The sequence below is a fragment of the Mustela lutreola genome, chromosome 16 (assembly GCF_030435805.1).
Source record: "Mustela lutreola isolate mMusLut2 chromosome 16, mMusLut2.pri, whole genome shotgun sequence".
NCBI classification, from domain to species: domain Eukaryota; kingdom Metazoa; phylum Chordata; class Mammalia; order Carnivora; family Mustelidae; genus Mustela; species Mustela lutreola.
This window is the reverse complement of record NC_081305.1, coordinates 59,369,205-59,392,907: the sequence shown is the minus strand read 5'-3', so window position 1 is coordinate 59,392,907 and position 23,703 is coordinate 59,369,205. Positions and strand designations below refer to the sequence as shown.

General features: G+C 41.3%; 1 protein-coding gene across 10 annotated transcripts in view; it reads left to right on the top strand.

Moving 5' to 3' along the window:
* The window catches only part of LOC131817790 (zinc finger protein 226-like), a 43,302-nt gene extending 24,497 nt beyond the window's left edge, over positions 1-18,805 (top strand). For 4 of the 10 annotated variants that reach the window (XM_059151405.1, XM_059151403.1, XM_059151404.1 and 1 more), the window contains 4 exons: positions 9,932-9,975; positions 12,439-12,565; positions 14,209-14,304; positions 16,605-18,805. In XM_059151405.1, coding sequence (XP_059007388.1) covers positions 9,932-9,975; positions 12,439-12,565; positions 14,209-14,304; positions 16,605-18,790 — 2,453 coding nt within the window. In that variant the 3' untranslated portion in view covers positions 18,791-18,805. The other 6 variants (XM_059151409.1, XM_059151410.1, XM_059151408.1 and 3 more) reach the window with 6 other exon arrangements.
* Positions 18,806-23,703: the final 4,898 nt, after the last annotated feature.

Below are 23,703 nucleotides of genomic sequence, written 5' to 3'. Positions count from 1 at the left end.
TCTCTGTTGCATTGTTTTCTTTATACACGTCAGGTATAATGTCTGTTTCAATATAGATTTTTATCTCTATTCTCCTCACCTGTCTATCCCTCTTTTTTTTTTTTAAGATTTTATTTATTTATTTACTTATTTATTTGTCAGAGAGAGAGAGGCAGGCTCCCCTCTGAGCAAGGAACCCAGTGTGGGACTCAATCCCAGGACCCTGGGATCATGACCTGAGCCACAGGCAGCAGCTTAACTGACTGAGCCACCCAGGCATCCCTCGCCTGTCTATCCCTGAGCAAACTCCAGACTGTCTTATATTGTGGATTTTTAATAGGATTTAGTGTCGATTAATGTAAGTTTTCCTTTTCATTTTTTATTTCAGATTATTTCAACTTTTCTTAGCTCTTTTATTTCCCACATAATGTTTATAATCATCTTAGCAGTTTCCAGGGGAAAATAATGTATTGTTATTGGGGTTTGATTGATACTACAGATAATTTGGGGACAGTATGACATCTTTATGATACTGAATCTCAAAACCATGAATATCACTGTCCATTTTTAAAGAATTTTTCTTGGAGAAAATAAAAGTGAATCCCCATGGGGCCCCTGGGTTGCTCAGTGGGTTAAGCCTCTGCCTTCCACTTAGGTCATGATCCCAGGGTTCTGGGATCAAGTCCCACATCAGGCTCTCTGCTCAGTGGGGAGCCTGCCTCCCTTCCTCTCTCTCTGCCTGCCTCTCTGCCTGCTTGTGATCTTTGTCTGTCAAATAAATAAATAAAATATTTTTTTAAAAAAGTGAATCCCCATATAATAAGATGTACTTACATAGCTTCCAAAACATTTAAAGGACCTACATATGAAAGACAAGTCTAGAAATTTAATTTTAAACAAGCACAAAGAAATATTTTTGCCTGAGGAGTTTCAAAAGACAGAGATTAAGAAAAAAAATTAGTTGTTATTTTAAAATCAATGATTTCTATTCAATGAAGGACACAATAGACAAAATTTAAAAATATGTGCCCAGTTAGGAAAGGATATTTGTAATTTCTAAAACTGACAAGGTATCAATAATCAGAATATGTAATGCAAACAAGGAAAGAAGAAAGTAGCCTGTATCTGTTCTCTGTGCCATGTTGCATTAAGTCAGGCATGGTTCTTGGAGGATGATTTCCCAGAAGAATTTGGAACACAGATACGTAAAAAAGACACAAGAATCTTGTAATTATTGTTCCATTGAGATATAGCTTTCAATGTTGCTGGGGCAATTAGCCAAATCAAAAATATTCCAAGTGTAGGGAAAATAATGTGATTGTCCATGAATTCAGTCTTATCTTAAAAAAAAAAAAAGAAAGAATGAAAAGCACATTTTAGAGCTATTTAATAGTGATATCCAATAAATCAAATGTATGGGTCTTTTTAAAAAATATATTTATTTATTTATTTGACAGAGAGAGACACAGCGAGAGAGGGAACACAAGCAGGGGGAGTGGAAGAGGGAGAAGCAGGCTTCCCGCCGAACAGGGAGCCTGATGTGGGGTTCGATCCCAGGACCCTGGGATCATGACCTGAGCCAAAGGCAGATGCTTAATGACTGAGCCACCCAGGTGCCCCATGGCTCTTTTTTCTTTTTTTAACATCTGGATTCAAAAAAATTAGTCTAAGTAGTTATATTTAACACAATTCAACATTTTTTTAAAATCAGGGCTTGGGTATAAATTGTTATTAAATATTTTTACTTTTCTTAAATGTATAATTGTATAATATATTTAGGCTTTAAAAATGTTATCAGGGGCCCCTGGCTGGTTCAGGTGCTGAAGCATGTGACTCTTGAGCTCCTAGTTGTGAGTTCAAGCCTCACATTGTGGGTGGAGATGAATTTACAAAAAAGTTCTTATTAGTAAGAGATAGATACTAATGTATTTACTTGTGTGAGTACATCTCTGGTTTATTTAAGACATAAATAAAAATTGAAAATATGTTAGAGGAAATAAAGTGATCCTCGCCAGTTCACGAAGGAATGGAAAGTAAAGAGAAGGTGTACAGGCGGGAAAAGAAGAAATAAAATTGTTGTTACCTACAATAACATGATTAAGTGTATAGAAAGCCCAGATGAATGTGGCACTAACATTAAAATTTATAGATGAGTTTGACAAGTTTGCTGGATACAAGATCCATTACAATTTTAAGTAGTTATTATCAGCGTTGTCTTCTCATTCCCAGTTTCAAAAAGTGAAGTTTCCATGATTTCATCAAGTAATAATTTTATTATATAAGTTTATATTTCTGTTTTTCTAGAAATATATTGATTTCATTTAAATTTATGAATATATTTTTATAAGGTTTATGTATTTTATAAGGTTGTTCACAAATCATGATAATATTTAATGATGTTCTCTTTTTTATTTCTGATACTGGCTATTTCTTATACGTGGTATTTTCTTAGTCATTCTCACCATACTTTTATCAATTTTATTGCTTTATCCACAAGGTGATCTCTTGGCCTTTTGTGGGAGGGGAGGATCCACTTAATTTTGTTTGTTTTTATCAATGTGCTCTTATTTTATTCTATCTGCTTTCTTTAGTTTTGCTATTTGTTTATTCACTTTCTGAGATTGATGTTTTCACAATGGATTTTCAGCTACTCTTCTATTTAAAAATATGCATTTAAGGCTTAACACTTCCTTCTATACATGTGTGTTAAAATCTCCAGTTCCAGGGCACCTGGGTGGGGTGGTTCAGTTGGTTAAGTGTGTGACTCTTGCTTTGGGCTCAGGTCATGATCTGTCAGGGTGGTGAGATGGAGCCCTGCAAGGGACTTCTGCTCAGCAGGGAAACTGCTTGAGAGTCTCTCCCTCTGCTCCTACCCTGCTCACACACTCTCTAAAATAAATAAAACCTTTTTTTAAAAATTTAAACTTTATTTTAGCTTTTCAGTGTTCCAAGTTTCATTGTTTATGCATCACACCCAGTGCTCCATGCGTAGGTGCCCTCCTTAATACCCACCACAAGACTCACCCAAACCCCCACTCCCCTCCCCCTCTAAAACTGTTTGTTTCTCAGAGTCCACATGCTCTCCTGGTTCTTCTGCCCCTCCCATTTCCCCCAACTCCCTTCTTCTCTCCTTCTCCCAATGTTCTCCGTGTTATTCCTTATGCTCCACAAGTGAGTCCATATGATAAAATATTTTTTAAGGAAAAACCCCTCCAGTTCCAACTGAATTTGAATCTTTCTCTTTGTAGTTCTGTCAATTTTCCCTTTATAAAGTATAAACTGAAGTCATTACTTTCTGGCACTTTGAATCTTTTATCATTATGAAATGGCCCTCTGTATGCCGAGTAATGCTTTTTGTCCTCCTGAAAGTTCTCTTGGTGTAATATGGACATCACAAATTCTAGTTACAGAAATAATTTGAGGCCCAGGATGATGATTGACATCTTTCTTTGCAAAGGACTTTTCACTTGCTTCTGCAAGGGTTGGAAGATGCCAGCAATTCACTTTCACGCAATTTCAGGGACTGAGGTGACTTTACGTTTGCGTTTAGTTCCTGCCCAAGAAGGCCATGTTTCCTTTTGGTCTTAATCCTATGGTGAAGCTCTTTGGGGTTTACTAGGAAGTCTCTGTTGTAGGCAGTGGATTTGTGTGTTTTAGTCCCTCCAGCATGTCTGAAGCGGTACTCAGTTTCTCCGCCTTTCGAGGAACAGAATCTACACTCTCCTGACGCCGACGTGCTAGAATAGTAAAGACCTCTGCCCAGACCCTCTTTTGAAAACCGGGAGCTTAGAGCAGTCAGGCATCTCCGCCTAAAGGGAGCATCTTTCTCTTTTTCGGTCCCACAGTCGGTGAAAGGTAATATTGACCACGGCCCCTTACCCCCAGCCCCAGAGAGTCTAGAACCCTAGTAATCACATCCTGCCGCTATAGTGAGGCGGGTCTGTAAACCTTCCCTCCCGTTCCTCCGCGGGATTCTGGGAAGTGTAGTCCAGGAGTGCCGTGTAGTCGCAGGTACTTCCATTGAAGACGGTGGTTTTCGGGAATTCTGGGAAGTGTAGTCCAGGAGCGCCTGTTGGTCGCAGGCACTTCCGCCCCAGGAGGCCGCCGTAGCAGCCATCTTTTCACTGATTAAAGTCTTTCAGGTTCGCTGTCCACGACCCATTCAAACTTCCCCCGAGAACGCACCTGAGTCCCGCAGCCACCAGCATTTCACTGGGGGAGAAAGAGGAAGAGCGGCTAAAAACGGAGGTTTGATAGCCGAGGGTGGCGATTTGCGTTCTCCTGGGCGGAGCTTTGCGCTTTGGGGACCTGTCCGGGATGGGGCGGACTCTGGTTGTGCTTTCCCGGGTGTGAGGGTCTCCCGGGCTCTCTGCACCCCTGTCCTAGCTTCCCACCCGCGAGCTGTTTGTCTTCATATGGGTGGGTTCCCGGGTAGGTTACTTAATCCCTCTGTGTCTCGGTTGGCTGTTCTGTAAAAGGGAAGTAGGAGTAATACGTCGCTCATACTGTGCTGTGAGGAATACAGTGTTCTGAGGCAAGAAGCGAGGTAGTACGAGTAAAAGGTTTGAAACTGCCTCGCGGGAGACTTCTTGTTATTAAAACTACTGTAATTAACCAAGAAGCGCCCATTTCTTAGGTTCTATGAACGCAGGAAGCTCAATTTTCTGGACTCCTGACCTTTGTTTTGGAAGGAGAGAGTTGCTGCTAGTTGGTACCGGGGAGTGTGATGTATCGGGAATGGAAGCACAAACCTGGTATGTCACAGCCCCCTTTCCTTCCCCAGCAGTGACTTCTCAGAAAGCACTGCGCGGAGGAGGAGGAGGCATCAGAGCTCCACGTGAGGAGGGCTTGGCATTCTTCTACCAAGATGGTCACGGAAATCGGAGAACGTGTGGGACACGCGCTTGCGTAATGATTATAGCTGAGCCTTAGTTGCTAAGTTTGATTCTAAAAGCTTTACACAGATGAACACATTTCCGCCACACAGTGGCTCTGTTAAGCAGTACTGCTGTTTTTCCTACTTTATGTTATTGTTTTAAAGATTTGTTTTATTTAGGGAGAGGGAGATAGCGCGCGTGCGAGCTGGGGAGGGGCAGAAGCGGAAGGAGAGGGAGAGAATTTCAAGCAGACTCCCTACTGGGAAGCCCTACAGGGGACTGGATCCCATGACCCAGAGATCATGACTCAGGGGGAAACCCAAGAGTCTGATGCCTTCCAGGCACCCCTGTTTTTCCTAGTTTAAAAATTGTATTTTTTGTTTTTTGTTTTTTTTTTTTTGTTTGTTTTTAAGATGTTATTTATTTATTTGACAGAGAGAGATCACAAGTAGGTAGAGAGGCAGGCAGAGAGAGAGAGAGGAAGAAACAGGCTCCCTGCTGAGCAGAGAGCCCGACGCGGGACTCGATCCTGGGACCCCGAGATCATGACCTGGGCGGAAGGCAGTGGCTTAACCCACTGAGCCACCCGGGTGCCCCTAAAATTTTATTTTTTTAAAAGATTTTATTTACTTGTCAGAGAGAGACACAGTGAGAGAGGGAATGCGAGCAAGGGGAGTGTGAGAGGGAGAACCCGGCTTCTGGCTGAGCAGGGAGCCTGATGGCGGGGCTTCAGGACTCTGGGATCATGACCTGAGCGGAGGCAGATACTTAATAGCTGAGCCACCCAGGTGCCCCTATTTTTCCTTTAAAGTTACTTTAAAGTAACTTTCTGATCTGTGTCATATATTTCAAATAGTATTTATATTATAAAAGTAGCCTAATCATTATGAAAAATACAAAAATATATAAATAAAACCACCAATTACCCATAACCTTGGAATGTAACAATAACATTTTAGCCTTTTACCTGGTTACTCTGTGTATATTTCTGTTAGTGGCGGCTATTTCCCTTGGGCCTAATGGTACACTGCAGAGCCATTTAAATTGTGTTCTGCAGACCAGTGGCGTCGGCATTACTTGGGTAGAAATACTTGTCCTTGAACCCCTTCTGAGACATTCTGATATAGAATTTCTGCCCGTGGGGCCAGGAATCTGCATTCCAGCAAGATCCCAGGGAGATTCCTGTGCACTTGAAAATTCGAGAAGCTCAAAAAAGCCTCTTGTCTGGAAACAGACCTAGAAAATTTACTTCGCTGGATGTCATAGATAAAACTGAGCTGGATGTACCATACGGTCTACTTAGTCCAGTGATTTTTTTTTTTTTTTTTTTTTTAAAGATTTTATTTATTTATTTGTCAGAGAGAGAGAGCACAGGCAGAGAGGCAGGCAGAGTCAGAGGGAGAGGCAGGCTCCCCGCGGGGCAAGGAGCCCGATGTGGGACTCGATCCCAGGACGCTGGGATCATGACCTGAGCCGAAGGCAGCTGCTTAACCAACTGAGCCACCCAGGCGTCCCAAGTCCAGTGATTTTTAAACCCACTAGTCAACTGTCCGGTCTCCTTGCAGCGTATTGACTTGAGCAGAAAGCAGCTGGCAAGTATAGAGTCAAAATGGAGGGGATTCGAAAATCTGAAGATATTATTTCTCCCAGGCCTTGGGGAATGGATTCTTTGCCATCTTTCTCACCAGAGAAATTCTGCCTGAAGTCGGAAGATCAGCTAGTAGTTACTGTTCATTAACAGGAAATATTTTTGCCATAGTCTGAACTGTCATTGTTACTGTTCTTACTGCTGTGGCTATTTCCTAACTTCTTTTACTTTGTTATTTTTTATTTTATTTTCATAGAGAGAGAGTATGAATGGGGGAAGGGGCAGAGAGAGAGAGAGAGAGAATCCTAAGCAGACTCCATACCCAGCACCTGATGCTCTGTTAGTGTCAGCCAGAACCCCCAGGAATGTACCTGTAATCAAAGAGTTAAGTTCATTTTAGCTTGCTGAAGCAAAGAAGCCCACACACCCAGGTGTCTTAGTAAGAGGTTATTAGGTGGGGCTGCTTATAGGGTTTTGGCTTGTGGTAGCTGAGTTGGGAGTTTTAAGCAGTGAGGGTTTGTTATGGTTTACCTGCTATCCAGAAGCAGAACCAAGTTGATGACTGAATATTGTAATAGTTTTTATCTAGTAGGTAGGAGAAACAAAATGAGTCTTCAGTTGTCGCTATTTTTTTCTTCTTTCACTATATTTTCTTTTTTTTTTAATTTTTAAAAAATTTTTGAAAAATTAACATACAAGGTATTATTTGTTTCAGGGGTACAGGTCTGTGATTCATCAGTCTTTTTTTCCAAACATTTTATTTATTTATTTGACAGAGATCACAAGTAGGCAGAGAAGCAGGCAGAGAGAGAGAAGGAAGCAGGCTCTCTACGGAGCAGAGAGCCCAATGCGGCGCTCGATCCCAGGACCTCGGGATTATGACCTGAGCTGAAGGCAGATGCTTTAACCCACTGAGCCACCCAGGCGCCATGTGATTCATCAGTCTTATGGGATTCACAGCACTCAACATAGCACATATCCTCCCCAATGTTCATTCTCCAGCCAACCTATCCCTCCCCCCAACCCCCAGCAGCCTTCAGTTTGTTTCCTGAGATTAAGAGTCTCTTACGGTTTATCTCCTTCTTTGGTTTTGTCTTGTTTCATATTTTCCTGTCTTCCCCTATGATCCTCTGTCTTATTTTTCAAATTCCTCCTATCAGTGAGGTCATAGGATAATTGTCTTTCTCTGATTGACTTAATTTTGCTCAGCCTAATATCCTCTAGTTCCATCCATGTCATTGCAATGGATATCTGGGCTCTTTCCGTAGTTTGGCTATTGTGGACATTTTTGCTATAAACATGGGTTGCAGGTGTCCCTTCAGTTCATTACATTTGTATCTTTGGGGTAAATACCGAGTAGTATAACTGCGGGGTCTTAGATAGCTCTATTTTCAACTTTTTGAGGAACCTCCATACTGTTTTCCATTCAGTTGTTATTATTAATAGTCAGCCACTCGTGTTGGGAGGGCAGTTCTTGTTTTTTTTTTTTTTTTTTTTTTTTTTGTCATTTCAGAAAGTCTTTATCTCTGTGTTAAGGACTGTCTTGTCCTTTTCACGTTCATCGCTAAGACTGAGTGGCCCTGTCAGATTCTCTGTGACCAGTGGGAAACACCAAATTCTAGCTGCTGTTGCTGCTAGCTTCCGGAGCCATTTTTTTGGTCTCTTTCACAGCTTTATCATACTGGTATATTGTTTCTGTTTTTTTTGCTGAACCATTTGAAGGCAAGCTAGAGACTGATCAAAGTGGAATTAAGTACAGTGATAACACACTGTTACCTAATCCACAGCCCATATTCCATTTTTCCAGTTTCCCCAGTAAAGGCTCTGAGAGCAGTTTTCCTTTTCTAGTTCAGGGTTTAGTCCTGTAATATGCGTTGAACTTAGTTTTTATTTCATTAATCTCCTTTAGTCTAGAATGATTCCAGGGCACTTGGCTGGCTCATTTGGTAGAGCACTCAACTATTCATCTCCAGGATGTAAAGGTTACTTAAAACAAAACAAAATAGAATGATTCCTCAGACTTTATTTAGCTCATGGTATTTGTGTGAAGAATATGGGCAAAGTACTTTGTAGAATGTCCTTCCTTTTTTGGTTTATCTGATATTTGTGATTGGGTTCTGGCTCTGCGTTAGCAGCAGGAATGCTCCAGAAGTAAGCGGTGAGGCCACCTTCTCAGTGCGTCATGAGAAGCCCGTGTCTGTGGGTTTGTTCCAGTTGCTGGTATCAGGTTGTTTTCTTGGGCAAAGAATCTGCCAGTTAATATTTTGAGACTGTGTAACCATCTTATTACCAAACTTTCACCATTTTTGTAGCATCCACTGATGATTTTCTAACTCTCTTTCATTCTCCATATTTTGGTTTGCCTTCTGCCATAGCAGGAACTTTCTCTTCTCATCTGTTTGTTTGTTTGTTTCTTTCTTTCTTTTCTTTTTTTTTTTTAAAGATTTTATTTATTTATTTGACAGAGAAATCACAAGTAGGCAGAGAGGCAGGCGGAGAGAGAGGGGGAGGCAGACTCTCTGCTGAGGAGAGCGCCCAATGTGGGGCTCAGTCCCAGGACCCTAAGATCATGACCTGAGCCGAAGGCAGAGGCTTAACCCACTGAGCCACCCAGGCGCCCCTTACCTATTTATTTCTTATACATTCCTTTATTCATAACAATATGCTTACGACTCAGATGCCTGTCTTTTTTATTTACCTTAGATGTGGACTGTCAACCTGTTCTTTTGTTGTTTGCAGAATCTTAGGTTTGATTAGTTTTCTTTACCTCCATGCCTACCTGTCAAAGTGCGCTTCCTGCTTAAAAAGAAACTTCACTTATTTTTATACCTTTTTAGAAAAAGTGGGCTGTGTGGATTTAGATACTGTTGTTGAGATAACAAATTATCAGGAAGACAACCAGAGATCTTGAGCCGTCACCGAGACTCATATGACAGAGCAACAACCGTGAACTCTCGTGTATTTTAACAATATTCTCTTGGTAGAAATCATTTAGGGATTAGACTTACAGGGATAACTTCAAACCATAGAATATCATTCTGCAAACACATTACGCAATTGGAAAGGAATAAGAAACTGACAGCGCTCTGATAGCTTTCAACCTTACAACAATCCCATGAGATTGATAATTCTTTCCCCCACTTGCAGACAACAGAACCGAGACAGAGAGATGTTAATCATCAGGCCAGGATCACACGGCTAGCCAGGATTTCAGCCCTCGCATATTGACTCCAGAGCCTTCTCTTATGGCTGTTGTCTCGATTTATACCCTACCCAGAGTAAGAATTACTGCTGTGGAAACTACAGGCTCACTGGGATGGGGCCATTTACATGGTTGGGCAGGTGGTTCCTTGAACTCCTGCCGAAAGGGGTCGGGGGCTGTCTGGTACACGTGCCAAATTCTGCTCATCTCGCCATGTTCACCTGCACGGTCCCATAGGTTAATGGTGTACTTGACCTTTTCCATTGACTTCTTTCTTCTTTCTAGGATTCTGTTTCCCCAGAAGGAAAGAGAATATGAGCATGTTCAAGGTGAGTAGGGCTTGCCTTTCTTGCTGTTAAAAATGTCATTTTAGGGGTACCTCGGGTGCTCAGTCGGTTAAGCATCTATCTGCCTTTGGCTCCTGTTGTGATCTCCGGGTCCTGCGATCAAGGCCCACATTGGGCGCTCATTCTCTCTCTCTCAAATAAATAAATGAAATCTTTTTTAAAAAATACCATTTTGGTCTTCAGAGACTACACATAAGTTCTCTTTTAAGGAGAGTGCGTCTGCAGACTTGCTGAGTGTGTTAGGTGCTTTTCTCTTTATGCCTTTTAAGTTAATTTGTTTCGGTTTTAGCTTTCATTTCATCCGTTTTTAATCTCACAAGGAAAAGTAGAACAATTAATAGAAATGAGAATATCTTGCACCTCACTCCTTTCCCTGCTTCCAAATAGATGGGTTATTTCTGTAATCTCATCATCACATGTATTCATAGCTGTGTGTTTGCATTCATGACATAGATACAGCTTTATATCTTGGAAGATTTCTTTTTTAAAACTCTTTCATACCTTTGTTTTTTTAAATTTTTTATTCTTTAGTTTTATTATTATTATTTTTTAAAATGGAAACATAGGTACTGTATCAATTTCAGGCATACAACATAGTGATTTGACAGGTACATCGCAGACTGTCCACCATGATAAGTGTAGTTAGAGTCTGTCACTGCATGAAGTTATTTTAATATCATTGATTATATTCCCTATGCTGTGCTTTTCATCCTTGTGACTTATTTTGTAACTGGAAGTTTGTACTTTTTTTCCTTTTCACTTGTTTGTCGATCCCCCAACCCCATAACATACAACTTAAATCTTTTTTTTTCCATTTAATATTACGCACCAATTTCTTTTTTAAAGATTTTATTTCTTTTTAAGTAATCCCTACACCCAATATGGGGCTCAAACTTACAACCCAGAGATCAAGAGTCACATGTTCAACTGACTGAGCCAGACAGGCACACAGTTACTATATAACAGTTGCTGTCTCATATTATCTTCACATTTGTATACCTATTTTTTAAAACTATTCTTTATTCATAGACATTTAGTTTAGGTTTTTTACTCTTTTAGGAATACTACAGTGATAGTTTTCCTGATTTAATCTGTTTCTCAAAAGACCGTTCTGAAAATTATTGCCCTTTTTTGTCCTTAATGTGTTAGGTATGGGGTATTCAGAATTGAAGAGGTCCGTTTTATATCTGGAGCACTGGATGTTTTTTGGTAGGATATTCAAATATGGCACAGTTTGTTGGAATCAGACTTCAGCTTCACAGGAAAAGATATTGTTAGAAGCTTTCTAATCACAAGAGCTAGCTTCTGTCTTCCCAAACCTAAGTCACAAACCCTATGTGTAGTTTATTTACTGTTTTTTTTCCTTGAGTGTACTTTTAAAATTATTTATTTATTTCTTAAAGATTTTATTTATTTGAGAGAGAGAGAGAGAGAGGAGAGAGAGAAAGCACAGGCAGGGGGAGCAGCAGAGTGAGAGCAGCCCGCTCCTCACTGAGCAGGAAACCCGACACAGGCTCAATCCCAGGACCCTGGGATCATGACCTGAGCCGAAGGCAGATGCTTAACCCACTGAACCATCCAGGTGCCCCCAGCATATTTTTTTTTTTAATTTTTAGTCAAAATAATAACCTTAGTTTAAAAAAATCCAGGGGTGCTAAAGATTTTGTTGCTCCCTGCATTGACACCTCAGAACAATTTTATGAAGAGGGGCTTGGTTTTATCTTCATTATTTTTTTTAAAGATTTCATTTATTTATTTGAGAAAGAGAGAGAGCCGGAGCCTGTGAGTGCTTGAGCAGGGGAGGGGCTGAGGGGGAGGGATCCCAGCACCCTGAGATCATGACCTGAGCAGAGTCCAGCAACTGAGCTACCCAGGTGCCCCTATCTTCACTTTAAATATGAAGACAAGGGGTTGTGAAAAAGACGTCTGCTTAAATTCACACAGAACAGTAGAGATCTGGAGTAGAGACAGATTACAGGAGGAGAGAGAGTTTTTCATTCAGTGACCTGGCATGCCCTTTTGGTTTATTTCCACAAGGAGCGCTACTCCTGACTTGGTTCCCACCTTAGTGGAAGACACTGCTGGCACTAAACTGTTCGATATTTCTGAAGTAATTGGCAGTGTTAATTAAAAAGTAAACCTTTTTAGTTGAGGATACACCTGTTAGAATTTTAGGGAGTTTGCTTATTAACAGTGCTCACTGAGAGGGCCTGGTAAATAGGTAAAGCTTTCTTTTCCATAGCAGCACTTGTGATGAGGCTGAGGACAGTCGGTGTGTAGCATCAGCAGGAGAGAAGGAGAAGGGCTGGGAAATCTACAGATTGCTCCGGGGCCAGAGCACCTCCCCATTGGTCCTCCCCACCAGACCTCCCCACCCATCCTCCTACCTCTCCCAGTCGAACTTAGGTGTAAGATTGAGGTTGTATGTGTTTGTTGTATGTGTAGGAAGCAGTGACGTTCAAGGACGTGGCGGTGGCCTTCACGGAGGAGGAGCTGGGGCTGCTGGACTCTGCCCAGAGGAAGTTGTACCAGGACGTCATGTTGGAAAACTTCAGAAACCTCGTCTCAGTGGGTGAGAACAGCCTCCCTCTGGAGGACCTTTGTCACCTTGGGGTTTTAAGGCTTTGGGGCTCTTAAAATGGTTCCCTGAATTTAGGGATTGGACTTTGCTAATTCTTGTGGGACATAGGATGTTTCTGGTCTTTCTTTTTTTTTTTTTTTTTTTTAAAGATTTTATTTATTTATCAGAGAGAGAGGGGGGGAGAGAGCGAGCACAGGCAGGCAGAACGGTAGGCAGAGGCAGAGGGAGAAGCAGGCTCCCCGCCGAGCAAGGAGCCCGATGTGGGACTCGATCCCAGGACGCTGGGATCATGACCTGAGCCGAAGGCAGCTGCTTAACCAACTGAGCCACCCAGGCGTCCCTGTTTCTGGTCTTTCTGAACAGGATCTTTTAGGTCTTTTTCATTCGGGTTTTTGTAAAGGACTATAAACGGACAGTATACTGTGATACCTTGTCTATTTGATTTCAGATATCACTCCTGTCATATTAGTGAATTATAAAACTGATTTACTGAGTTCTCTAGCGGTTTTGAATGAAATCAATAGAGAGAAAATATCAGAGCTTCTTTGGATACATTGCAGCAAAAAACTAGTTGATTGCATGTGTGTGTGAGGGTCACTGGGAGGAGATAGGGGGAAAACAGACAGGTTAGAAATAGGTCACTCAAACTTTGTTTGGGTAATACCTATCTCTATGTTAATAATTGGGTCATGAAATAAATGCTATTTCTTCAATTGGTCATAACTAAAAAAAGGTTTGAAAAGTACACTTTCGATATCTTGAATATGCAGTTGGAACTCAAATTTCCAGTAAATTTTAGCTCTAGCATGTTTGTTTTATTTATTTATTTATTTATTTTTAACATGCCTACTTGCAATTTTAATTAATAGTTATAATTCAAAAACAGATTTGTATACTTGGTAAGGCCCTTGTGAAAATATAAGTACAGATCTTGAGGATCTGTTTTTTTAAGTTGGCTTCACTTTATAGACCGCTAAATCTACTGTCCAAAAGTCACAGGTTTGCTTTTAGTACTAATGCATCCATGTGATTAAATCATGGAGGAAACAGGTACTTTTTGGATGAAACCAAATGGTTTGTTAACAGGGCAACAAGAGTATCATCTTTCTTTTCTTTTTCTTTTTCTTTTTTTTTTTTTTTTAAGATTTTATTTATTTATATGAGGGGGCGAGGGGCAGAGGGAGACATAGACTTCCCACTAAGCAGGGAGAGCAGGGAGCTCAATGCAGGACTCGATCCTGGGATTGCAGCCTCATGACCTGAGCCGAAGGCAGTTGCTTAACTAACTGAGCCACCCAGGTGCCCAGTAGTATCATCTTTCATTACATTGGTATAAAAACTGGTAAGCTCATGTATCCAGAAACCAAAGCTTGGTTTCTATCACATGGGTCTTTAGACACTAAACACAGGGTGAAGAAATAATGTAATACATTCTATCCATCTGTTCCCCAAATCTTTACTTTCAGTAAAGATACAGGTATTGTTTGTAAGAAGAATATACAAAAAGGATTGGAAAATATTTGTCTAGAGGGACGGCAACTCTTCAAAGACCACTGTTCGCGGTTTGCAGATTAGGATAATCTTCTCTAGGAAGTAGCATGCTCATTTTAACCCATGACTTTGCGTGTTCTCAGGACATCAACCCTTTAAACGAGATAAATGGCTCACAGAAAGAGAAGAGAGGCGGCCGTGGTTGACGAAGACAGCACCCCAGATAGAGAGAAATGTGGGTAAGAATGAAGCAGCTGTGCGTTGTTGCAGTTTCCTGCCCATCTGTTTTGTTTCTGTTTCAGCGCACCCGTGTGCTGTCCTCCGTGTTAAAGTGCCAGACCTCTTCCCTGCATTATCGCCGCAGGCTTCGCAGTGGTGCCTGCTCCCACCCATCTCCTGTGGCCTGTTCTTTAAGTAGCAGCCTGGGGGATCCTTTATAACTTCAAGTCCGATCATGGTAGTCTGCTGTTCAGAATTCTCTTACGGCTTATTTTACTTGGAATTAAAACCACCGAGAGCAGCTTCTGTAACGAGTCCTCTGGGATCTGCTCTTCATCCCCCATGGCCTGGCTGAATGCCGCTGTCCTTCCTCTTGCTCCGCCTTTCCCACCCATCTTGTCCTCCCTGCCGTTGCTCAGACCTGTGAAGGAAGCTTCTGCCCCAGAGTCCTTCACTTGTTCCTCTCTGCCTGGAATAGTCTCTCACCTGGAACCCTTCAGACCCCTCTGGACTTCCTGCAGGTCACTCCATTCTAATCTCCCATGAGGGTTCTGACCACCCTGTTGAAAATGTCATTCTCTCTTGACAGTCTGTGTGCTGCCTTATTTTGGGTGATTGTCACCTCACGTATTTTTTTTCATTTGCTTATTTTATCTTCATCTCCTCACTTGAAGTGTAATCTTCAAGAGTGGAGGAAATTTGTGTTTTGTTGATTGTTCACTGTCCTTGGTGCTTAGAATAGTCCTGGTACATGGCAGAGGCCCTGTAAATATATGTTGGATAAATGAATGAGTTAATCTATAGGAAAACCTGCCCTCCACAGAAATAGCTAAGAAGTGGTGGACAGATCCATGTGAAAAAGGGATATTGCAAAATATTTTTTGTCTTCCAAATGAATTCTTTTTTTTTTTTTTTTTAAGATTTTTATTTATTTCACAGAGACACCAGAGAGGGAACACAAGCAGGGGGAGGGGGAGACAGAGAAGCAGGCTTCCTGCAGAGCAGGGAGACGGATGCAGGGCTTGATCCCAGGACCCTGGGATCATGACCTGAGTTGAAGGCAGCGGCTTAACCCACTGAGCCACCAGGTGCCCTTTTTGGGTTTTTTTGTTGTTTGTTTTTGATAGAGGATTCTTCTGTCCACTTGTTAAGCAGCTGCCCCAGAGGAGGGAAAAAATTCAACTTCTGTATCTTTTATATCAGGGCATGGAAGGTCTCAGAAAATAGACAGCTTGTGAGTTAGCCTTTCCCTAAAAAGATTTGCCCAGCTGCATCCCATTTGCTTCTTTCAAATGCAGATATATAATCATAAATGGATCTTATGTTGTTACTGCAGACTTAATGTTTGTGTATGGATTTAAATATATGACTTTCTTGGAACACTGAAAAAATTAAATTTAAAAATAAATAAAATGGAAAATAAATAAATGACTTTTGAAGGCATTTCATGTAATGACAGCTTTCCTACTTGTGATGATTCCTTATAGTTTCTAGTATGTTTCTTCTAAATATCATGAGCGATGGAATTTTTCTCCCAGCTCACCAGTAAACTGCACTCTGCACTTCAAAACAGTCATTCTTGTTGAAGGCCAATGTATCTATATACAAAAATTTTCCACACAATTTTTAGAGAGACAGCATTCATCCCTGCCCTCTAAATTTGACTCCTTTTGAGGTGGGGGTTTGGGACGGGGGTGGGGAAAGGCATTTAGAGAGCCAGTACCAAAGTCTCAGAAGGATCTAGTGTATAGATCTTCATGCTTTTCCTTCTTTAGCACCCTTGGTTTTCTCCTCAGTACCCCCTTAGTATACTGCTGCTTCTGGTGCAGACTTTCAACTTCTTAGCAAACTGTATTTTCCCATCCTTGTCCTATTTCAGACACCTTACTTGTACTGCTCTGATTTGTTTGTACTTAAACTGGGATTTAGAATTCTAGACAATCTCAGACATCAGACTGGGATTCATCTGTGCATACATTTCCTGAACACCTACTGACTGCTAGGCACTGTTAAAAGCTGTCCACACTGCCAGCTGCTTGTCCTTATTGACACTGTACTGTGGTGGGAAAGACCATGCAATTTTTGAAAAATGACTTAAATTGTCAGGTGGCAGTAATTTTGTTTTAGATGGATTTCATTAATGCTAAGTTGTTGTTGGTTTCAATCAGTGTGTAAGCCAGAGTATTTCATAAATGGTGAAAAAGGTAAGCAAAACTATCCTGGGGTTCATTAAAGTCTCCTACTGTGTCCTAAGTGTGAGATCTTGACTCTTTGAACAAAGTTTTCACTTGTCCACATCTCTGACTTCTGTCCCTTATAGGAGGGAACAGCCAAAGTGCGCTGAGGACTGTTCGAGGCAGAGAGCCACATGAAGAGCTTTCCTGCTGGCAAATCTGGCAACACATTACAAATGACCTATCCAGACCTCCAGACTCCATGATAAATAGTTCTCAACTTCACAAACAAGGTGATTCTCCCTGCCAGCTTGGGACAGGACTCTCCATTCAAATTTCTGAAGATGAGAACTGTATACCATGTTGTAAAGTGGATGATCCTAATGGTACTGAAAACTCACACCTTCCAATTTTGAGAGCCCAGGACTCATGGAGGAAATCTTCTCTGACTGAGTCACAGAGTTATCGGAACAGATCCCAGCAAGTTTCCATGAAAAATAAGCTGTGTCAATGTAAACAGGATGTTGATGTCATTGGTTGGATTTCACATCATCTAGATCAAGGAATTTACAGAAGTGACCAATCTTATAGCAACGATGATAGTGAGAAAGACAGTGTGAAAATTTCAACATTGGACCAGAATAGTATGACTCACATAGGACCAAAACCTCACCGATGTAACGAATGTGGAAAAACCTTCAGTGATCTCTCTACCTTTGATCTTCATCAGCGGTTACACTTAAAAGCAAAGTCTCATACCTGCAGGGAGTGTGGAAAAGGCTTCTGTTATAGCTCAGTTCTTCGTATTCATCAGAGAGTTCACATGGGGGAGAAAGGCTATAAGCATGTTGAGTGTGGTAAGGAATTCAGTGAGAGCTCACTTCTGCAAACCCATCAGAAAGTCCACACTGTAGAGAAGCCATTTAAATGTGAGGAGTGTGGGAAAGGCTTTGGTCGTAGATCAGCACTTACTGTTCATTGTAAAGTCCACACAGGAGAGAAACCTTATCATTGTGAGGAGTGTGGAAGGGCCTTCAGTCAGGCGTCTCATCTCCAGGACCATCAGAGGGTCCACACTGGGGAGAAACCATTCAGATGTGATGCATGTGGCAAAAGCTTCAGTCGGAATTCACATCTTCAGTCCCATCAGAGAGTCCATACGGGAGAGAAGCCATACAAATGTGAGGAGTGTGGGAAGGGCTTCATTTGTAGTTCAAATCTATACATTCATCAGAGGGTCCACACAGGAGAAAAACCCTACAAATGTGAGGAATGTGGTAAAGGCTTTAGTCGCCCTTCAAGTCTTCAGGCCCATCAGGGTGTTCACACTGGAGAGAAATCCTACATATGTAATGTGTGTGGTAAAGGCTTTACTCTGAGTTCAAACCTTCAAGCCCATCAGAGAGTCCACACAGGAGAGAAACCTTACAAATGCGATGAGTGTGGGAAGAGCTTCAGGAGGAACTCCCATTATCAAGTTCATCTGGTAGTCCACACAGGGGAGAAACCCTATAAATGCGAGGTATGCGGAAAGGGCTTCAGTCAGAGTTCGTATCTTCAAATCCATCTGAAGGCGCACAGCGTAGAAAAACCTTACAAGTGTGAGGAGTGCGGACAGGGCTTCAATCAGAGTTCCCGACTTCAGATTCACCAGCTGATCCATACTGGCGAGAAACCATACAAATGTGACGAGTGTGGGAAGGGATTCAGTCGTAGAGCAGATCTCAAAATTCATTGCAGAATCCACACAGGAGAGAAACCATATAATTGTGAAGAGTGTGGGAAAGTATTCAGGCAGGCCTCAAATCTTCTGGCTCATCAGAGAGTCCACAGTGGAGAGAAACCATTCAAATGTGAAGAGTGTGGGAAGAGTTTCGGTCGCAGTTCACACCTCCAAGCCCATCAGAAAGTCCACACTGGGGAAAAGCCGTACAAATGTGAGGAGTGTGGGAAGGGCTTCAAGTGGAGCTTGAATCTTGACATGCATCAGAGGGTCCACACAGGAGAGAAACCCTACAAGTGTGGGGAGTGTGGTAAGCACTTCAGTCAGGCCTCAAGTCTTCAGCTTCATCAGAGTGTCCACACTGGAGAGAAACCGTACAAATGTGATGTGTGTGGTAAGGTCTTCAGTCGCTCTTCACAGCTGCAGTCTCACCAGAGAGTTCACACAGGGGAGAAACCTTACAAGTGTGAGACATGTGGTAAGAGCTTCAGCTGGCGATCAAATCTTACCATTCATCACAGAATCCATGCTGGTGATAAGTCCTATAAAAGTAATAGGAGCGGGAAGAACATCAGAGAGTCCACACAAGAAAATGGCTGTATAAAATGATTTTTTAAAAGAAAACCGAGGTGTCATGTGAATTCTTCCAATCATGAAGTTCAAAAGAAAAAAATCCTTTGTTTCACGAAAGTCAGTGTTTGAGCCACAGTTTAACACATCCCAGTAGTCAGGAGGCCACACAGAAGAGAACACTTATGAGTGGCATAGTAAGGTACAGTTTGAACTTTGACCTTTATTAAATACTACTCAGGGGAGGCTTTGGAAAGGACGAGTTTTATCAGGTCTTGTATAAAAGCATGATGAACACACAAAGTAATGCCCATTAGAATGTAAGCTCTATAAATGCAGAGACTTGTTCTGAATCTACATAGTCTTAACATTAGCAGGGACTTGGGAGGTGTGCAATACTTGTTCAGTTAATAAACAGGGGAAATGGATCTTTTGATAGTTGTGTTACGATTACCTCCAGAATTTCTTAAAAATTTGTATTCAGAACAAGCAACCTCAGTGTGGCCTTAATGAAATTAATTCAGGCAGACAAGAGTTGAAATGCAAGAAAACTAGTAATTTGTCCTAGTAATTTGGCATTGCCTTGTGATGAGCTCCTGTCTTTCCCAGCCTCTTATCAAGGTGGGTCCTATCATTATGGACTTTGAACTTACACTGCATAAAATCAGTGGAATACCAAATTGTTATCTTTTGTGATAGCACAGACTGGAAACTTGATTGCTAATCCTACAATAAGCCATTTTACTATTCATTTTTATTCTCAATGTCAAGGCAGGGGTTTAAGTGTCAAAGTTATACTAATAACATATGTCCCTTAGTAAACGTTGAATTGATCATTAGTTTCTTAGTCTCCACATTTCCAACCACACTTGATATAATTGCCTTCCAAATAAGGGTTTTAGCATTACTTCATTAAAACTTCTTAGGTAGGGACGCCTGGGTGGCTCAGTCGGTTAAGCATCTGCCTTTGGCTCAGGTGATGATCCTGGGGTCCTGGGATCGAGCCCCACATCAGGCTCCTTGCTCAGTGCGGAGCCTACTTCCTCTGCTTGTCACTCCCCCTGCTTGTGTTCTCACTCCTTGTCTCTGACAAGTAAATATAAAGTCTTAACAAACTTCTTAGGTAGAGAGGCTATTTGAAGTAGATTACTTTTGTCAAGTTCTCTACCCTATTACTCCTTGCTCTCCCCAGACAGAGAAAGAAGAAAAAATTATTTGTTGAAATTTGGTAACTTTATCAAACACATTGATTACCTGGGGGCATGACTGACTTTCACATTTTTTCCTAGCAGTGGACTGAATAATGGCTATTTAGTTTTGTTTGTTTGTTTAGAGAGAGAATCCCAAGAAGGCTCCACACTGAGTGTGGAGCCTGACACTGGGCTCGATCTCACAACCCTGAGATACGACCTGAGCAAAACTCAGGAGTTGGACTCAACTGAGCCACCCAGGTGCCCCAAATAATTACTTTTTGAAGTTGGTCAGTATATGTCAAAATACAGAATCCCTTTGGTCTGGAGATGATAGAATAAGAATATATGATTAGGAGATTTAAATAGAAAGGGAGAAAAGGTCAGTAGACATCAATGCTGTTAACTCAGTCTTATTCAAGTGGAAATAAACATTCATCAGGAATTTATATATATGTATTTTTTTTTTTTTTTTTAAAGATTTTATTTATTAATTTGACAGAGAGAAATCACAAGTAGACAGAGAGGCAGCCAGAGAGAGAGAGAGGGAAGCAGGCTCTCTGCCGAGCAGAGAGCCCGATGCGGGACTCGATCCCAGGACTCTGAGATCATGACCTGAGCCGAAGGCAGCGGCTCAACCCACTGAGCCACCCAGGCGCCCCTATATATATGTATTTTGATAAACTTATGCAATAATAGACTCATTAAAATGATGGCCAAGACTTAAGATGGAAGAATGTAGCAGTTTAAGGTAGTTTAGGGACATCACATACCTTAATCAACCGTGTGTGTCTGTGAATGTGTTAATCATCCAGTCATGAGAAGGGATATTTACCCCACATAAACAGTGGCAAGATTTTCAGGGATTTTTCAGTTATTTTACTCATGTTTTTAAAATTAAGCATCAGTTTTATAGTAAAGTAGTTATTTTATTAAATCAAATTATTAAATTATTATATTAATCAAATTATTAAATCACAGTAAACTATGACTTAAAAATTTATAAGAACATATCTCTTAACAGTAAGAAATCCTATCACCATGTATATAAGACCAAAACTAAGGAATAGAACTCTGGAAATCAGTTGTTAAAAAAATTTCTGTGGTCATTCAGAGACAGATACATTAGTGAGTGTAACTGTATATTTGTAATTAGTATATTTGAAGTTTATGCATAACTCTATGGGAATAGAAGATTCTAATGTAGTTCCAACAGTGAAAATTTATACATCCTTATTCTTCTCAGACTTCCCTACAGGGGGAATAGATATCCCAGGGTACTGGCTGGTACTTTCCAGTGCTTGGTCTGATTAGGGAAGTAGCTAGGTCTTTCCAGACACCATGGCACAGAAAACCTTGAGTTGTGGAGAAAAGGAATGATGAGAAAATTGTTTACAGAGTACTGAGTGGGAAAATCATGAAGATGGAGAAAGAAAATATGTATGTTTTGAGGTAAAATTTAACAAAGATTCCCTAAGGGAAAGCTATGTATAGGGGATCATCTAGCACGATGGGAGCAAGCTGTTGAGCAGGTTTGAGTACCATTTCCGACATAGGCATTTCACTGATCCTTGAGGCTTTTTTGGTTAAATGGCTTTACTCAGCAAAAGATATAATGTGGGAGGCAGGTTTCCAAAGTTGACTTCTTGGACCACACCTTCACATGCTATGTAAAGCCCGTGCTACCTCAAGTTGTGTTAGATAGGAGAAAGCTTAGGCCGGCCTTCTGTGTTTAGTTTTGTTTGGTGATACCAGGATAGCCTGTGAGCTCTCGTGGTAATTTTCGTTTAGTGTGTTGGATCAAAGGTTGGCAAGCTGTTTCCTGTGGCCCAAATGTGGTCCACTCCCTTTAAAGCTTCATTGGAACAGAGCAGTGCCCATTCATTTATGTATCTATGGCTGTTTTCTCATTGCAGTGACAGAGTTTAGTAGTTGTGACAAACAGTGGCCCACAAAATCCAAAACACTTTCTAGAGCTCTACAGAATACGCCTGTTGATCCCTGTGTTAAACTGAAGAGATATGTCTCCCACAACTGGAAAGACCACAAGTAGAGCCTAACTTGAGCCTGGTACAGTCAGGATTTCAGAATGGTTTCCTTTTGGTTCTTGTATCTGCCCTTCTGATTGATCTTGTTCTTTAGGTTGGTCCAGAGATGGTGGTAACAATAGGGACTACCTGTTTCTCCTCAACCAGTGAAAGAGAACTAGTCTTTCATTCATAATATTGGGTAGTTTACTACTCTGCCTGTGTGCATGGCTCCTCTGACCTTGACTTCCATCTACACTAAATTAAACCTCTAATTGTGTATCCAGTTCCATTGGCCTTTGTGGGCCATTCAGTTTCAACTCCTACTTGACACATCAGCTCTTTTTTTTGTGGGGGGTGCCTCTGGGGGATTTTCCCATCTTGGTTTTGAGCATGGCTACATATTAACACTTTGGGGACTTGTTATATAGAGTAAACATTCTTTCCTTCCTCCCTCTTCCTTTCTCTCTCTCTCTCCTTTCTTTTCTTTTCTTTCTTAGTCTCTTTTGTTCTTTTTGTCCCTCCCTCCCTCTCCCTCTCTCTCTCCTTCCCTCCCTCTTCCTTTCTTCTCCCCCTCCCCTCCTTCCTTTTTCCTTTCCTTTCCTCCTTTTCTCTCTCTCTTTCTTTCTTTTAACGAAAAGGGGACTCAAAGTCAAATTCAGTCACCAACTGAATGATAACACATTGATTGGTTCACAACCTTGTAGATTCTCTTACGTTATAGAGCATCAGAGGGAAGGAATAGAATCCTGAAAAACTGAGGTGGGAATATATGAGCAGATTCCAACAAAGCTTAGGTCTTTGACGTCTTAACTTAAGCGTCTCCTTTGCCATTAGGAGGAAGCCTTTTGTTCTGCTCTGATGTAGTCTCCTCTTGCCTGAAGAACCTGTAATAATCTCCCCTGTGATGGTTTCCTTGCAGGAAACTTGATCTCTGGTGAACTTTTCTTATTCTTTTTTTTTTTTTAAGATTTTATTTATTCATTTGACAGAGAGAGATCAAAGTAAGCAGAGAGGCAGGCAGAGAGAGAGGAAGGGAAGCAGGCTCCCTGCTGAGCAGAGAGCCCGATGCGGGACTCGATCCCAGGACCCTGAGATCATGACCTGAGCTGAAGGCAGCGGTTTAACCCACTGAGCCACCCAGGCACCCAACTTTTCTTATTCTGACCTGAGTCAACATGAGAGTTGTGGCCCCTCAGCTAATTCCATAATGTGAACTAGTTCCCATTTCCAGAGCACCTTAGAGGTCAGGCTGGGTCTCCTTGAAAGAATCTTATATACTGCCAAAACTGTGTACCACAAATTGTTCTAGACTTCCTCAAAGTGGCTTGCAGCTATATTTTATGGAGGTTATATATTAGGTAAGTGGAAATAACCAGAACATGGAAGGATTGCTAGACACTAGAGATGATATTAACTCCTGGAGCCTCAAATGCCTGTGCCCAGCAAATAATAGTGGGGCTTATAAAGAACAAATAATGGATGCTTTTGCTCAGGTTCATATGTGGTGGTCTGAATGGATCCCTGAGCCCATCATCTGGTTATTTTCTAAGTTCCAGAATGCAGAGTTGCAATAGAAATACCCAACAAGTGGCAGAATCCTCATATTGGTTCTCTCACCAATGAAACAAGGACTATTTTGATAAGAAAGGACAAATAAACACTGTAACTGCTTTGTATATATCAAAATGGAAAACCAAAAGCAATACCGTATTCTTCAAGGGATTCTAGAGGT